This window comes from Tachypleus tridentatus, chromosome 10 (assembly GCF_004210375.1).
Source record: "Tachypleus tridentatus isolate NWPU-2018 chromosome 10, ASM421037v1, whole genome shotgun sequence".
Classification (NCBI taxonomy): domain Eukaryota; kingdom Metazoa; phylum Arthropoda; class Merostomata; order Xiphosura; family Limulidae; genus Tachypleus; species Tachypleus tridentatus.
In genome coordinates this window covers 185,495,854-185,514,245 of record NC_134834.1, presented here as the reverse complement: position 1 = coordinate 185,514,245, position 18,392 = coordinate 185,495,854, and the positions used below count along the sequence as shown (strand labels likewise).

General features: G+C 30.5%; 1 protein-coding gene across 1 annotated transcript; it reads right to left on the bottom strand.

The window, feature by feature from the left end:
- Positions 1–1,580: 1,580 nt before the first annotated feature.
- LOC143231117 (uncharacterized) lies at positions 1,581–18,392 on the bottom strand. The gene is made up of 6 exons (XM_076465727.1): positions 18,349–18,392; positions 16,749–16,828; positions 16,260–16,469; positions 11,338–11,471; positions 9,091–9,211; positions 1,581–7,816 (listed from the first exon to the last, which is right to left on the bottom strand). Exons 2-6 carry the CDS (start codon positions 16,791–16,793, stop codon positions 7,655–7,657), a joined length of 672 nt encoding a protein of 223 aa, XP_076321842.1. The 5' UTR covers positions 16,794–16,828; positions 18,349–18,392; the 3' UTR covers positions 1,581–7,654.

The window sequence follows — 18,392 nt, the reverse complement described above, 5'->3', positions numbered from 1 at the left end:
AAAAAAACAACCAAAAACAAAGACGTATGAATGAATTGTATTTTGTTGAGAAAATATTTTACATAGAACCCAAACGAGCCGTTTTTGCATATAAATTTCTCAACAAGTGGGTTTCTCGACATCACTGAATGAATTGTATGTTTTGTAGGCCTACCTATTTACGTAAGCGAAATTAAAATAACTGAAAATAACATACCAGCAAACAATCAATATTTATAAACTTTTGCAACATTTTAGCTATATGCGTTAGATATACATCGAAAATTGTATTATTTTTAGCCAAATAAAGAATTGTTGTCAGTTAAAGCTTGTAGAATACTTCAGTAGCAAATTGTCGTCTCAAGTCAGTACTTACGTTAGTTGTCATGCGGGTATTTTTGTTGTTTTATCCAGTTTTGTTAGTTACTGGTTTCAAGGTTACCAATATATATATATAGGTTCGTATGTGTAATATAATAGGAGGTAGGCTTATCCATTTTTAAAAGTTAGAAACTCAATCCATCTCTTTTATATGCAAAAACGGTTCGTTTGGGTTGAGAAAATATTTTACATAGAAGAGCGAACAACGTTTCGACCTTCTTCGGTCATCGTCAGGTTCAAACAAGTGGGTTTCTCGACATCACTGATTATTAATCCATCTCTTTATTGAGTAAAGTAGCATAAAATATGTTTTTATTTTGTATTTTAGATATTACCAAGTAATTCGATATAACAAGTTATGGACGTTATATGCATAAAACAGAAGCTAGTTCGAAGAATGAAGTGGCAACATATACCATCAGTTAAGAGTTTTTTCTTTTCCAATCTGTGATGGATATCACAATATGCTGTAGACGATGTTCTTTGATTTTAGAAGTCTACTAAACTTTGGTGCAGTGTATATTTATTTAGTTTGTCTTGATAAAAATTAAAAAGCCAAGTTCAATATTTACATGTAATATTGGGTTAGGTTGTGAAGGAAAAACACGAATAATTTTATTGATACAAAAATTTCAAGTACGAGAAAATTCTGTGTACGTCTGGTTGCTAGTCGGCTTTTTCTAAAAAGTAGTAAAAACGAACTCTAATTTCTTAATATATATTTTTTATTTCCCTAAAGATTTTTCAAATTATAACAAATACATTCGTTATGTTATGTTGTCATGGCTTTTCAATAATCTTAAACGTAACCTGATTTATACTTTAAACTAAAGCCTGAGTAAAAATATGAATTAACATTTTAATTATCTTGATTTATGATAAGTTAGGTCTACAGTATAAATAAAGTAACAGTACTTTTAGCAACCTTTACTTTCGAAAGTTTGCTTACAATTTTTATGTAAAGTTACAGAAGGGTAATCTGGACATAGCCACACCTAGTTTTGATTTGACACACTAATCAACAGTACCCGTACTCTTAGTTATATAACCCTAAAGTGAGATGCACGTTTTGCAGCATGGAGACCTAACCATGAACCCGCAGATTCACAACCTGGTCATCTGAGAGAGATGTATTTATCATTGAGTTGGTTACTGTTCGTACTTATTTGAATGTGTGCAACTATTTTGAAAAATACGAGGAATGAAAACAAGAAATCGGATTTCATTTGGTTAACTCCATTTTATTTCTCATGATATAAAGATGCCCATATTTTGACTAATACATCAAACAAAATCCCAAGAAGCATCTCCAAGCTTTCCCTTATCCAAAGTTACTGTTTATATACTTGCATTTATAAAACCAAGAATTAGAATTAACGTTGGATTAAAAAAAAAAAAAGATATGTCATGAAACAATAAACTCCACGAGACATTAACACAAACAATATGAAAAAGGGCTTTAGTTTCTTCTTTCACTATAATATGTTTTTAACCATTTTCAGCTATTTAAAAATCACAGACTCTGCTTTAAATAAAATTAAAACTGACAACAAGTTCCTTAATTTTTAATACAACAATAACGTAGAAAAAAATAAACCCAATAAATTAGATTACCATTGGGATAATAATGGAATGTAAACTTCACGTATCTTATATCTTTTATAAAATAATCAGAGATTTGTTTCCAAATAAAATTACACATCAATTCATGTCATCAGTTCATGTACTTTTTCTGCCCATTTGAATAACTTTCATTTCTGATTGATCTTAAACAGATAACGCTAACACCTTTAGAGACACAAATAAAACTTTTTTTCAATATATAACAAATCCCTCTTTAATTTGTACTTGAACAAAAATTTAAAAATACATAAGTTAAAAATACAAAAAAGACAAGTGTCACAAGAAGTTAGATATTCATGGTAATAACATTTTAAACATTATTATCTCAATTTAATTACAAAACATAATTTAGTGTTAATCCAGTATTAGTTTGAAGTTGTGATGCAGGTAGTAGAATCTAGAATCAAAGGTTTTATTATTACATGGTTACTGTATCTTTTTGTCCTTCAAAAGTTGTCAAGCTTTGGTACGATTACATGTCCAATAGTTAACTGTTGTTTATAAACAATTATATCCTCCACCAGATATCTGGTAAATGTATGGTAAACAAAGTAGTAGGCATGCTGTTCAGTATAAAATCTGGGTATCATCTTATAAAGATATGTAAAATTTAATTTTATAGGTGTGGTCTCAAACAGATATCTGCTAAAGATATTTTATTAAAAAGACAGTTTACTCTTGCATTAATTTTCTCTTCTACCAAGTGTCACATAATTATTTAACAGAAAAAAAAAACACAAAAAAACGTTAAATATAATTTACCCATCACCAGTTGTACTACGTGTGTTAGCAGAAGACAGTCTATTGGTACTCTCAAATGTTGCCCTATCACAGATTATGCAAACATTTGAGAATACAACTACACTTCACATAAAATAAATTGATAATACACATGTACATAATATAACTTGACTTCTCTGTTTTAATTCATCACCTATAACCCAACTCTTCCAATTAAAACACAAACAAAATTAATATCTGAGGTATATATACATGCATATCTTGTTATAGGGCATTTTCATATATATCATTTCATTTATACACAATTTTAGAAATGTACTCATCCATTTAAAGTAGGAATCATCTGCTGAATTCTGATGTTCAGTGGAGACTAAATGGGATTTATTCTACTTCTAATATGTTTACAGGTCTGTCTCCCTGTATGGATAGTATGTGAGTACATAACTGTTTTTGTAAATATATATATATATACACACACACAACTGAAACAGAAAAGTAGTATCACACTTATTACTGATATTCAGTCAAAACGACAAATCTGCTATTTAACCATGTGAACTGAAACTATTAATCCTGCAGGTCTGCAAAATGAAATTTTTTAAGTGAAAAACAAACTAAAAAAAATACAGAATGGATTAAAATAAAACTTCAATAATTCTTATACAGACAACATATAATATACATATATTATAGTACATATAACTGGGGGAAAAAATTAGGACATTGGAATTGTTTGTGAAACCAATTAATATGAAACATTCCTAAATCAATTAATCTTCTCAAATCTAATTAAGATGGTAACCAAACACAAAAACCTGTATTTTATTTATTTGTTTTTATTATTTTAGATCAAAACACATTAAAATTCAATTTCCAAATCATACCCTTACACAAACCATTTCAACATAGGATAACTTCTTGCAATAAAACCAAAATATCTAAACAATTCTAAATCTCTAAGAGCTAATACTGACCACCATTATCTCTCAAAATATTGCAATATATTAACAATAGAAACCATTCTGCTAATTATAATGGTTATTATAACAAAAATGTTTAATAAAATGAAACAGGTCTCAAATACACAATAAAGCAAGAGTTACCTCCAAGATATACATGTTTAACTGGCCTTATAGGTTATTATGCTTGATCTATGTTTCATGAAAACCAATCAATTTGGTAATTTTGTTGCATAAACTGAAACGATTCATAATAATGTAATATACATGAACTAAGATTCTAGAATGATGATAAAACCACAGTTACCCATGAATATTGTAACATATGTAAACTATAATTCTAGACTAATGATAAAACCACGGCTGGCCATTAATACTGTAATATATGTTACCTATAATTCTAGACTAATGATAAAATCACGGCTGGCCATTAATACTGTAATATATGTAAACTATAATTCTAGACAAATGATACTACTACAGCTGGCCATGAATACTCTAATATACAAAATCATGACTAATGATAAAACATTGCTGCTTGGTAGCAAGATGAGGTCAGACTGACCGGTTACTTAAAGTTTCTCTTCTTCACAAATACAGTTAAAAATTTCTTGTGAAGACAGAGATAAAATAATAAAACAGTATTTTATTGTTTAACACAAAGATGCATAATGGTCCATTTGGGCTCTGAACCACCACATGGGAATCAAACCCTGGATTTTAGTATAGTAGGTACTAAAACTTATCAGAGGATGACAAAGAAAAAAGTTAGGATCATAATATAATTGTCCTTACAATGCATGATGTATAAACAAAAACACAGCAGCAGATGGGTAGTTTGGTCAAGTATTGCCAAAAGGTAGATCGTGTACACACAGCATACCCTGTATTCACTAACCTGAAGGAGATTTTGTTAATTTTAGATACATTTCTGAGTTTCACACATTTTCCACATTAAATGTAAATCTCCAAAATAAGGTTTTTCCTTCTTTCTGGTAAAGGTTGTAATGATTTATAGTGAACAGTACTAAATCATTACTGAATACAGAAGTGAGTAAGTTCTGGTGTATGAAAACTGATAACAATTCCCACTACAACATTCTACAACTAAATTGCAATGGAAAAATCTGTAATAACAAAGTAATGTTTCCAAAGATTGATGTAATTATGTTAATATATTTGATACATTTGTGAAATTAATACTGCAATTATGTTAATATATTTGATACATTTGTGAAATTAATACTGTAATATGTTTATATTGAAAAGTTTTATGGGTGTAGTTTTCATGTTTTACTTTACAAGACAAAACTTTCCCACTGGATTTATTTGATGTTCATTTTGCTGAATTTTACACAAAGCTTCGTGTAGATATCTGCATTAGTCATCCTTAAAGGAAATGCAGCTAGTGAACACCATCCATCATCAACTCTTTGGCTACCCTTCATTAACAAATCATCACATTATAACACCACTTTTACTCTCAGTATTTCTGGAGCCTGTTTGGGAAATTTATACAGAGGCATCATCAAGAAATGTGGTGTCACAAATCTAATAAAAATACACCAATATAGAATTACAAGTTTGACTTACAATTTGTTCAGATGTCTTTGTTTCTGTTTGTTTTTGAATTTCTCACAAAGCTACTCGAGGGCTATCTGCACCGAGCCGTTCCTAATTTAACAGTGTAAGACTAGAGGGAAGGCAGCTAGTAATCACCACCCATCGCCAACTCTTGGGCTACTCTTTTACCAATGAATAGTGTGATTGACAGTCACATTATAATGCCTCCACAGCTAAAAGGGCAAGCATGTTTGGTGCGACGGGGATTCGAACCTGCAACCCTCAGATTACGAGTTGAATGCCTTAACCCACCTAGCCATGTTGGGCCAATTCATATGTCTTTGTTTAGTATAAAATGTGTATGACAAATGTTTTCATGGCTGTTGAAGCTATAAATAGAACATGGTATGGTACAAGTCAAACATTACTGGAACATATTCACAACGTGACTTGTAACTTTTTTGTTTGAACAGGCAAAAAGGTACATATCGAAACAATTCAAATACTTGTTTTAGTAAATTTGGTTGTAAAAAATTAGAAAATGTTAAGTGTACAAAGTTTTCTATTTTTCTAGGATTAATGTCTGTCAATGGGCACATATCAAGAATAGTAGTTCACAACACCTGCCTGAGTCCCTATCAAAATATGGGATGGTAACAGATTGGAAAATCACTGGGGAAATATTATATGTTCATAGAAAAACAAAAAAGTGCTAAATCTATGACAACAAATATTTCACAATGAGTAAACCTCTTTATCCTATGCAAATAAATAACCTGCATTATTGATGGTGGGCATTTCTAATGTTAACTTCAATATTATATTTATTTATTGCCAACTTTATGTTAGAAATGCTTAGGATAATCATTAAATAATTCCTCAAATTTAGGAAAATATTCATTAGGTATTTGTGATGTTTCTTCTGCTCAAAATGTGGGAATTCTGAAAACTGTAAAGCTGAAAACAATACTATGGAAACTGGTTCCAAGGAAACATAACTTAGTATGAATGTTGCTGGTGTGAACCACAACATGTCAGTGAAACCCTGAAAGGCAGCTACTCAACAACATTCACTGTCAACTCTTTTGATTAGATTGCCACTATTAAATTGTGGAATGTACCTTTTGTAGCAATGTGATACATACCATGGGACCTTGGATTCACAGTTCAGCACTCTGGAAAACAAACAAAGCCTAACTAAAAAAAAACTCCTTTAACAGTCTTTCGTTATTGGGATCTGTACAGTTTGGTTTCCTGACCAGTGAAACAACTATAATTTCAAAGGGTATGAAAAGGGATTAAAAGATTTTTAGGCACACCCTTAAAATATATTTATATGAACAATATCATGAGAATAGTTTAATTAGAATCTTAAAAAGAACTCTTTATATTTTGTTTGTACTAATCTAGGTTTCTAACAAGACAAAGGAAAACTATCAGTGATTTCGTGTTAGAAAATGTGTAAAATATTTATACAACACTCCTTTTCCAGTAGTATTTAGCTAGAAACAAAAAATATGTTTTGTTATTTTTGTCATGGATTACAGAGGTAACATGTTACCTTTATGTTTTCCAAAACATAAATTTTATGTTTACCACATAGTGTTTACATAACTTAATAGATTAATAAGTCAATTTGTCCTCCAGTCACAGCAGACAAATGTTAAGTGCAGATTTTGTTTTTCTTTATGAATATTTTGCAAAACTGTCCCTACTTTATTGGTGATATACCAGAGGGAAGTTAATTAGGCCATCCTTGGGACTACTTTTTTGCCAACGAATAGTGATTAATGACTAACATTGTAATACCCCATGGCTGATAGGGTCAGGATTTTGGTGATGGAGATTGAAACTTATAACTTTACAGACTGACAGAGAGTGCCATAACTGCCAAGACTTAAGATTTAATGAAATAAAAGTTTCTATATGACATAATCAGTGTGATGTTACATAACAATACAACTGGCTCAATACAGATGTTTAACAAGAACATACGGATGTACTACAAACAGTAACGAGTCTCAGAGGACTGAAAAGGTAGTTTTATATTTGTGTTATATCCTCTTTAAAAATCACATGTATAAATAAAAATAACTTAAGTACCAATACAAATCTGATAACTCATGATCTTGGTAATGTTGAAAGCTTGGTGATCAAACATGACACCTAGAAGTTATTATAACTTAGAATGTCAGTTCAAAAGATCTCAGATAATAGTAGTTTTGCACTATAAAACCTGTAGTCATTTACTGAGGTTTTTCTGTCAAATGGGAAATTTTTAAGTAATAAAAACCAACAAATAAAGATTTTCTAAAATAGAGATTTATAAAAATGTATTAAATTATTAAGGAACATTTTTTTAAGTCATTCATTTCCTTTGATCTTTAAATTCTACAAAAAATAACAATCTAGAAACTTTGAAAGCCCCTGTAAACATCACAATTTCCTTCTGTCAACTCTAGTGATTCTGGAGGCAAGTTTTGGTCATACCTATTAATTGAAGCTGGCCCTCTAGGGAGCTCCAGAAGGCCAAGGCCTGATACAGACAGAGAAACTGAAGGATTGCATAACTGAAATGAAAATTATATCATAAGTAAAAAAAAAAAAAGAGTTGTTTTCAAACTAACTGTTTATGGTTTTAGATCTTCACAAACACGTTTTTTTTCACCTCATTATAAGTAAACAAGTAGGTTTACAGTTTAGTTTACACACATAACTTCTTCTCATTTCACACACAAATTCTGACTTTTTCTTAACGAGGTAATACATATCTACTATCTCCATGTAAGAGTAAACTTTGAAGTCAACAAATGGTTATGAAATGTACGTATAAGTAATTATACCATTTTGTAATTCTAATTTGGGGTGGTTGTTAGCTTAATTGTTTATAAACAGAATACACCATAAAATCAGTGATTAAAATAATACAAAAATAAATTTTACAGCCAATAAAGTTTAGCTGCAGTACATGTACATATATGCCCATTACAAGTAGTTTGTTTGACATATGTTTTAACACATCATGTTGTTACTTTTAGCATTTTTTTTATATGTGTTATACTACAAACACTCTGCCAGTTATAATTTATACCTAAAATTACTTCTTTTATTTCAATAGAAAGTTGAAACTAAATTTGTTCACTAAAACACTACACTGCTGTGCCAATTAGGATATTAAAATCGAGTTTTAGTGTGATAAGCCTTTAAACTTACTGTTGAGTCTCTGGGAGGCACACACTGCAGGTACTTATATCTTATACCAGTTTAAAATGTTTAAATAATGGTATATTTTTAACATGCTAAATATTTTTTATGTTCTGTGTAAAAAAAACTGTTCATTTATTTATCATTTTGAAATTTAGCAACTGTCAATAAACAGTCTATTTTAATATTAAACACATTCAACACTTGTTTTATTAAAGTTGTACATGAAAGTGTAGTCAAGATACAGTGTTTCAAAATGCCGTCCTTGAAGATTTACATCTGTATAAACATGTGTATGAATAAGACCCAAAGCAACAGAAATCAAAGGATAAAAAAACCAAACCAGATGTCACAAATGAAAGTGAACTGATTTACCACTATCTTGTTTCAAATAGGAGCTTGAAATACATTATATAAACACATAAGTTTGTTACAATATAGGTGGTTACGACATAAGCAGTTAGTTCAGGAAAACTACAAACACAGATTATATCCAATTAAATCTTACTGCTGTCAGTCCTATACATTAAGAAAGATAGAAATTTATTTCTTATGAAAGAAAGGAAAGATGTTTGGAATGAAAAACATAACAGCCTTATAAAATTTGTAAGACATAAAAACAAGTTTGCTGCAAACCTACTATGTTCCTGGTGTCAACATTCAGAGAACGTAGTAGCTGTTGATATGACTGGGATTGTTCCCACTGGAACTGACTTTCAGGCATCTTTTCTACACTTCGTAGTCTCTCCCACAGCTTACAACTAGAACAAGCGTCAACCATTAACATACAGGTTTTAAAGAATAATGACAGTAAAAATTTTAATTATTAAATACATTGGTAAATCATTAACTTAATATGAAACATTAGAAATGGTAAGCCACTCTTACTGACCACTGAATGCATTTCTTGAAATAAAACATAGGAAACAACAAATATACACTTTTATTACAACCATGTACTATTTCTCATGTTGCTTACACAAACTGAACTTTGGCAGTCTATTATTGCTACTAACATACTTTTGTTCAAACCTCTGTTTAACATATTTAAATCAATTAAGGGTGGTTTAACACTGAAAATACCTTCTTTTTATACCATTTGCATTGTATTGAAAAACTGTATGTTTTTTCCTATTTGTAACACTGAAATAACTCACTAAAACACACAGGTGTCTTGAGTAGTGGTTAGAAGGTTAAGCTACATTATGTATGGTATTTTAGTGATTTATACATTATTTAGAACCATGTAATAAACACTTTCATGGATTTACAGGCAAATTAATAAAGTTTACAAAAACAAGTGTTTCTGTAATACCAAAAAAATGACCCATCAATATTTCTAGGGATATACAAACAAGCAAAACTTTATTGGTTATATAAAAAGTATCACAATGAACTATTAATTCATAAAATTGACAAGTAAAATATTTATAATGGTCACAACTGAAGTAATGTTAAAATAATTTTTGTGTGAAACACAAAGTTTTGCCACAAAACAGGGACAAACTGATGGTATATTTGATGTTGAGATCAGTAAAATAATTCTTTTACAAGAATGTTGAAGGAAGAGTATTTTAAAAAGTCATTGAATGAATCTTACTACTAGACATTTAAATAAATGATAAGTCAAATATTTTGTTTATGTACAACTATTAATGCAAAAATATATTTTGAGATCTGAATTATTCCATTAGAAAAAGTATGAAAATGTATTCACAATAAGACAGTATTATAAATTATTATAATTATTAGTATTATAAATTAAGATCACATTTCAAATTATAGGATGACATAAGACTGAAGCACCAGTTATTGTTTTATTAAAGTACCTTCCTTTTCAAAGCTAACTGAAAATTTTGTGAAAGTAGAAAACATTTAAAAAAATATAACTGTTCATAGGAATCTGAAAAAAAAAAGAATTAAAACAAATTTTAATTTACAGGAAGAGAAATTAATATTATTTTCAGTTTCACACTTTTAATGATGCAACTAAAAATAGTTTTGATTAAAAAACTTATAAACTATGTCTTACTTTCTTATATCAAAAATAGTAAATAGTATATGCATAACATTTATATAACTCAGAGGTTCCCAACCGGTGGGTCGCGACCCCCCAGGGGGTCACAAAGCCTTGGCAGGGGAGTCACGTAGCCTTGTTAGAAGTAGCTTGGGATAACATTAATTTTATTTCATCAATTACATTTTCATGTCGCGAGTGCCAAAAGGTTGGGAACCCCTGATATAACTGGAACAATATCCAGCTGTTGTTTACAGTATTTTCCACTTGGAAATATTTAAATCAAATACAGTCGGAATGCATGTTTTTGTCAATTTATTTGTAAACATTATTTTAAACAGTTAAAATGCAAACATTAAACACTTATCACTTTGTTTCATTACATGAAGCATGACTCATATTCTAAAACAAATATCATTCTTTGAACTTAATAAAAATTGTATAATGAATTTAGAGTAACTTCATAATTGCTAATTGATTAATCAATTAGTATGGTGTTATTCAAACCTTGGTTCAAGCAATTTAAAAAAAAAATAACCTGAAGATGATCTAGGAAGGTTAAAACATTGTTCTCTCCTTATCAGTAAAAGTGTTAATAGCCATACCAGACATTCTGGGATACATTTTTATTTTGGGTGGGTTTCTTATTATCAAGAAATAATTCTGATTAGTTAATTAATTTCATTACAATCAATATAATCATAATTTTGATTTAAAAATTACTGGAATAATCAAAAACATTTATTTTGATTGATTTAATTATAATTTTGATTAACCAGCAAGTTTATACAACACTAATTAATGTAATTAGTGCCCCAAAGTAACTGATTGAACTGCTTCGTTCTTATGAAGATATAACAGACATCTTACCTTCTAGACGAATAACCACCAAGAAGTACATCTCTATAATTAACTTGTTCCAACTTTGGGATGTTTTTTTCTTCCAACACTTTACCTGGAAATGCTATAGTAAACTGTTCTTTCAATTTCTCATTGGAAGACATCTAAATAATACAAGTTGAAAATGGGGTTAATACACATAACAAACTTTTTTTTTTTTAATAGACAGCATAACAACATGTACAAACCTGTAGAAATGTGAATTTCAAAAATATTTTTGACATTACTCAGGAGAACGAAATATTGTATTAACAGAGTAACATGTAACAACTCTATACAGTAGGATGTTTCCTAGTTATTGTTAGTAAACAGATTTATTCATGACCAAAACAGAAAAGCCACTTTAAAACAATTTAACTTATTACTCCTTGCTCTGAGGAACTGCTACAAAATGGACATGGACCAGCTAACTTGGGGAATAATAACAACCATCTGAAAGAAAATTCTGGGTATTTAAAAAATGTAACTCAGAAATAGTTTAAAAAATGAATGAAAAATTTCTGGTGTTATAGAGCAAGGTATAATACGCCATATTATGAATTGGCATTTTCTTATACTTCATTTGTATACACGTTTAACATGCGAGAATGAACAACAACAATAAAGAATAAATGTGTGATAAAAACTCAGCATTTCAGAGATAATGACAGATTTCTAGGGTAGAATGTATTTAAGTTCTAACATCTTTTAAAAACCAAAACAAATTATATTTCCAGAATAGTACAGTAAACAAAAGTATTATTTCAATAAGACAGTTTTGTTGTGTTTTATTGAAATATTAAAAACTGAATTCCAGAGAATAAATCATGGGAGAAAAACGTATGGACTTTGATGACAAGAATCACTTTGAAACAATAAAACCTGAAAACAGCTTGAATGTTTAATGTAAATATTATAACAAGTTTAACATAGCAACAAACGTAAGATATTTAACAAGGTTTTATTATAATCATCAGGGCAGATCAAATTGGTCAAAAAGATGTTCAAAATGGTCACCAAAAAGTACATGGTTACATGGTATATGACTGTTATAAAGCTGAGAAACAATGATAAAAATAGCATATAATTAAGATGCATATGATAATTACAAAAAATAGGTACATGATAATGATGTAGAATAAAGTATACGATTGGATAATAAGATGTAGAATAAAGTATATGATTGGATAATAAGATGTAGAATAAAGTATACGACTGGATAATAAGATGTAGAATAAAGTATACGATTGGATAATAAGATGTAGAATAAAGTATACGATTGGATAATACGATGTAGAATAAAGTATACGATTAGATAATAAGATGTAGATAACAATTACTACAGAACTACACATAAGATGTAGGTAACAGTTACTATGGAACTACACATAAGATGTAGGTAACATTTACTGTAGAACTACACATAAGATGTAGGTTACATTTACTGTAGAACTACACATAAGATGTAGGTTACATTTACTGTAGAACTACACATAAGATGTAGGTGACAGTTACTGTAGAATTACACATAAGATGTAGATAACATTTACTGTAGAACTATAATAAGATGCAGGTAACATAAGGTGTAGGAAACAGTTACTGTAGAATTACACATAAGATGTAGGAAACAGTTACTGTAGAATTACACATAAGATGTAGGTAACAAGTTTTACTGTAGATATATAAAACAACATGCAAGTTTTACTGTAGATATGCATAACATGTTTCATTGTACATCATGAAGATCCCAGGGCCATAACAACCAACAATTTTCAGGGTGATCTATAGTTCTGGATGGTGAGCTGTTTTCAGTTGTAGAAGATACTGGATTTTACCATCCCACTGAATGACCTATGGAGTCTTGTTATACACTGTCCACTAGAAGGTTTATGTTTGATACTGTACTGCCTGAACTACACAATGCCACTTTAAAAGGTACACAGATGCTGCTAAATAATATGTATCAACACTAAACTTTAAGGCTTATGTTTCGAGCTCTGATGTGTTACTAATGTCAATGGTGGGTTTGACTGCACTATGGATAGATGTGGATTAAAATTTACAGAAGGTAGAACTACAAGTTCAATACTTCCCATACAGCTAAAACTATTTCAACAGTCTCTGAAAGAAGTTTGCAATGTGGACAATTCCAAGTACTAATATTTGTGTGATTGTCAGGGATAATGCAAGGAACATTATGAAGGCAGTTTGTCAACATTCCCTTGTGTGGTGCATACAGTCCAATTTGTTAAGAGTGAAGCTATCACAGTGTAACATGTCCAATGTGCTATCGGATGAAAAACTGTTGGTTTCAAACACTCTCTCCTGGAATTCCTTACAGAAGGTTACAGCAGACAAAGTGGAACAGTACTTACTATATTCTGCTGCCTTTTGGAGCAGAAGTTTGTCCTTGGAGCCCGTACTGCTGAACAGGAAATTCCTACAACCTTAACAGTGCATCAAATGAGGGTTGACTGATAGAGTAATAACAGTCCTAGTGCCTTTTCAAGAACTAAAACATCAAATAAGTTTTTTCTTGGCGTATGATTCCAATGTTATCCTGGCCATAGTAACAAGACTTTTGAGCAATGTTACAATGTTAGATAATGGAAATAAAACTATAAAAGTCACTTTGCTTGAGGTCATGGAAACACAGTTGAGTGAAATCTAGTCAGAATGGAACTTGTGCACTGCACTGCAACCCTGATGTGTCAACAAAACAAGAGCAAGCAATTTACAACAAATGTTGTTGACACACCTGGAACATATAGGAACTAATGCAATGACAAATAACATATACTTGCAACAACCAATCAACCTCAAAGAAATAAAAGTAAGCTCATGACAGAACTTCTGAAAAAAACTAGCAGTACCCTATGTTAAATATATCATGAAATATTAGAGGATAGTGCTGGAGGGTTAGAAACTAATGGAAGTGAGTCAACACTTCTAAGAAATGTACAAAAACTGCAATATTGGGAAAGCAACAAAACACTATTATCATAGACTGGTTAAAGCTGGTTCTTCTCCTGATGCAGCATTGACAGTGAACAATTGTCAGTGCTGCCTCACATGTTGAGGACAAGAAAGGAACAGATTGACAAGGAATAAAATAAAAGCCTTCCATTCACAGACTTGCTATAAAAAATAAAGCCAGGAAGCCACAAGTATAATTTTCATATTTCTCTTTATTACTTCAAGAAGTAATTTAAACTTATTATTCCTATTATTAGATTTTATTACTACCAATAATGCTACAAAATGTGCCACATCAACTTCTACTTTTTAGTTGTAAAAATAGAAAACTCCAAGTCAGCTGTTATTATTTCAATATTTATCATGCCTTCCCTTAAATTAATTGCATCTACCACATCTGAAGGCAAACCATTCAAAGACCAAAAATCTTATTGGAAACATAAAGCTGTTTCAGTTTAACAATCATTCTACCTGCCAAATTTCCTTAACAATCTTAAACACATGATCAGATCTCCTCTGACCTATTTCTAGAGAAAACAATTTCAGACCTTAACCTATCCTCAAACTTTGTAAACTTTGTCATCCTATGTATCATCCTAGCAGTTTTCTTCAAAACCCTTTCCAATAATTCAATGACCCTTCTCAGGTGAGAAATCTGAGAGAGTACTTTAAATGTGGTCTATGTAATGACACCATAACTTACTTAGATTTGTATTAAGTATTTTTTTAGATACAACTTAAAATCCTTTGTCATGTCACATAAAACAGCCCATGGTTTGGATGGTTCAGGATACTGGTAAACCAAATCACCAAGGTATACTGTTAACACTGTTAAGGTCAGTTATTCCCATCAAAATTATACTCACAAGTCAAGCTGTAAGATGCCACATGTATAACAGTGATGTTGGACTAACACACCTGTAATGACAGTCTTTACCAAAATATTTGTAGCATGGAAAATTCCAATTGGGTCAAAATCCTGAAACTGTACTACATGGCTGAATAAATGAAAATGAAGTTTTAGTTTGAATTTTTTGAAGGAAATCTATGAGATGAACTGGGAAGCCATAGATGAGCTGACATGGAATGATTGTTAATTAAATAATTTTATACTGAGATTTTTCTGATTTAATTACTAATTAAGCTAAGAAAAATGAATAAAAAATATTAAAATGCTTAATTTTATATTATTTCACTACTGACTGGAATCTAATTATGTGTGAAACTTGGGGTGAAGATGGGGAGTGCACCCCATACTTTGAGAAAAACTAAATGTAAGGACCATAACATAATTTTAGTCGGTTGATTTTTATTTTTGATCTACCGGTGTGCCTTATCTAAGTTTAAGTTACTATTAATTATATATTAATTGCACCTATGTTTTCTTAAGCTGAGCTGTTTCCACAATTTTTGACAAAACTCAAATCTTGAATGTGTGTGGTTGATCCTATCAGAACATAAATGACACAAAGTTTTGTTGGTAAACTGGAAGTTCACAGATCAAACTGGACCAACTTACATAAATACCTGTAAAAAGAGGTAAGGAGCCATTACAAATAACAACCAGAGTTCACAGTTTAAAAATTTCAAAGGGTTTTGGGAGCTGGATCAACAGATTTAGAAGAATAATTGGTAAGGACTCATAATGGATCACTGAAAACAAGAATCTATTGTTAGATTTTTTTTTTTTTTTTACTGAGACCCCTTAATTGGGAATTAAAAGCTCCCAGACTGACTGCACAGACTTATAATAGCACAGTTTTAGAACTATTATAAGTGCTATTATAAGTCTGTGGAGTCAGTCTGGGAGCTTACAGAGCTTTTAATTTTACAGTGTAAAATGATATTCTGATGTTCATATTATGATTCCATAATAAAAATACAAAAAGCAGAACAAAACAACAACCACCTCTAACACTACACAGAAAAATACTCACTGTTCCAACTGATGAATGTGGTGGCAAAGACAACGAGCATTCAGCAGATTCAAAAGCAGCAAAATCGTCATCATCATGACAATGTTGGATCTCTGAGTCTCCATTGTTGAAAGTGGAACTTGAAACAGTTGAACTTTCCAAAGCTACAGAGTTGGCACTTGTACTGAACATTAGACTTTTACTCATCTCCTTCCAGTCAAATACATGTTGCTTTTCAACGTGTACAAGAACTTGAAATTAGTACGGATTTTGTTCAGCATTCAGCAGTTTCACAATAAGAAAGATGACCTACATCCAAATTATATTGTGATTCAATAGAGGCTTCTTGTTGTATTAACTCCTGGTTACTCCAAATATACAAAAAAATAGCTATTTATCTTTTGAGGTTCTTTTAACTAATACTTCACTTTCAGTTGTAAATATTAATTTAAAGAAACTTTCTCATCAAATATTTGTACTAATTCATTTTAACCACAAATGTTATATTACCTTTACATAGTAATTTTTCCACTGCAAGTTGAATTCATGTCTCATGGTTCTCACTTGTTTACAGAAGCACTGTTCTGAGCCTATACCAATTATATTTAAATATAACGGAAAATTTTTGGTGGCTTCATTTAAAGAACTAATAGATACAAAACCAATCAGTGAATAAACTGTTATTTCTACAGACACGATTACTGTGCACATACATGTGTATCAAGAGCTGTTTACAAAATGACGGTTACGAAGTTCAAGTCTTCAATTTCTTCTGGAACATTAAGTGAAACTTTTATATGGTACTGATGTTGTCAATGGCATTTTAAATCCTAGAACATGTGCAGAACAACTTTTAAATCTTAAAATCATCCTGGAATAGAAGATGACAAATCCTAAATTAATTCAATATTTGTAATGACATTTTTATTCCTAAGAATCTCTTCCTTTGGAAATTCTGATCCTGTGGGTGTGTATGGGGTGGGGGGTGTTTTTAATAAGGCATGTTAGTAACCCAATGATCCAGCACTACAACTGCTACTACTAAAAACATTATTAGATTAAGATGAGTAAAACTTAAAATAATTTCTATAACAAATATGTTTCACACGACAAACCTCAACATCATTCCACAATTTATTTCTAAGAGTATGATGAAGACAGGAAGATTTGTGCCTTTCTACATGTTGGCAGTTGTGAAAAGTAAGTTGATCTCCTTTCTATAATATAAGAATGTTAAATAATTATTTCAAGTTAATTTCTTCTCTGTTTAACTTCACAGAAGGATAAAACATTTCTATATTAGTTTGCTTAGAAGCAGTATTTATTTACTGTATTCTTTGATGACAGTGGTTCATTCTCAGTTATGATGCCAACACGTGCCTCACAATCTCTTCAATTCAACTACATCATTACTAAATAGATGTAAAAACTGCAAATTATTTTTCTTAATTATTAGTTTTCTACTTCAAAATACTATCATCCTGATTATTCTGTACACAACAACCCTAAATTCAAATCTGACTGGAAACAATATACCTAAATAATTCACAGCTGATTGTTAATAGGCTTGAATGTAATAATCTGTTTATCAAAATATAAATGAACAGTAACATATACCTGCACCTTTACATTGCTAAACAAGGTACTGCCTCTCTACCACTTAGTTTAGGACAACAGAACCATCTATCGAAAGTGATGGGGCTTTATTATTTAATATGATTTACTGTATAAATCGTACTTTTGCTCTAAACCTTTTCCAAAACAGGATACTGTCCTTGTAGAAAGAACCCACGATAACGTAAAAGATTCCGAAAAGGATTTCCCCCATTAAAGTTGAAGTTAAAAAGTAATACTGTAACGAGAAATAACCCAAAAATCACACACATTGTCGCTTAAATCTGTAATTGTAAATACATGTATAATTAAACAACACTTTTTCTCTGCCACACATTCCTCTCAATTATTTATTATGGATTTAAAATAGATTTGAAATGCTATTTGCACATGGCCTCTAATTCGAAATCCGTAACAGTTTAATTAAGAGGAATATGAAAACATTAAATAAATTGTAATTCTTTTCTATCACTATGACTATTAAGCCTGTTAATACTTCGATATTTGAGTGGAAGTTGAAAGATCAAAATAATACATGAG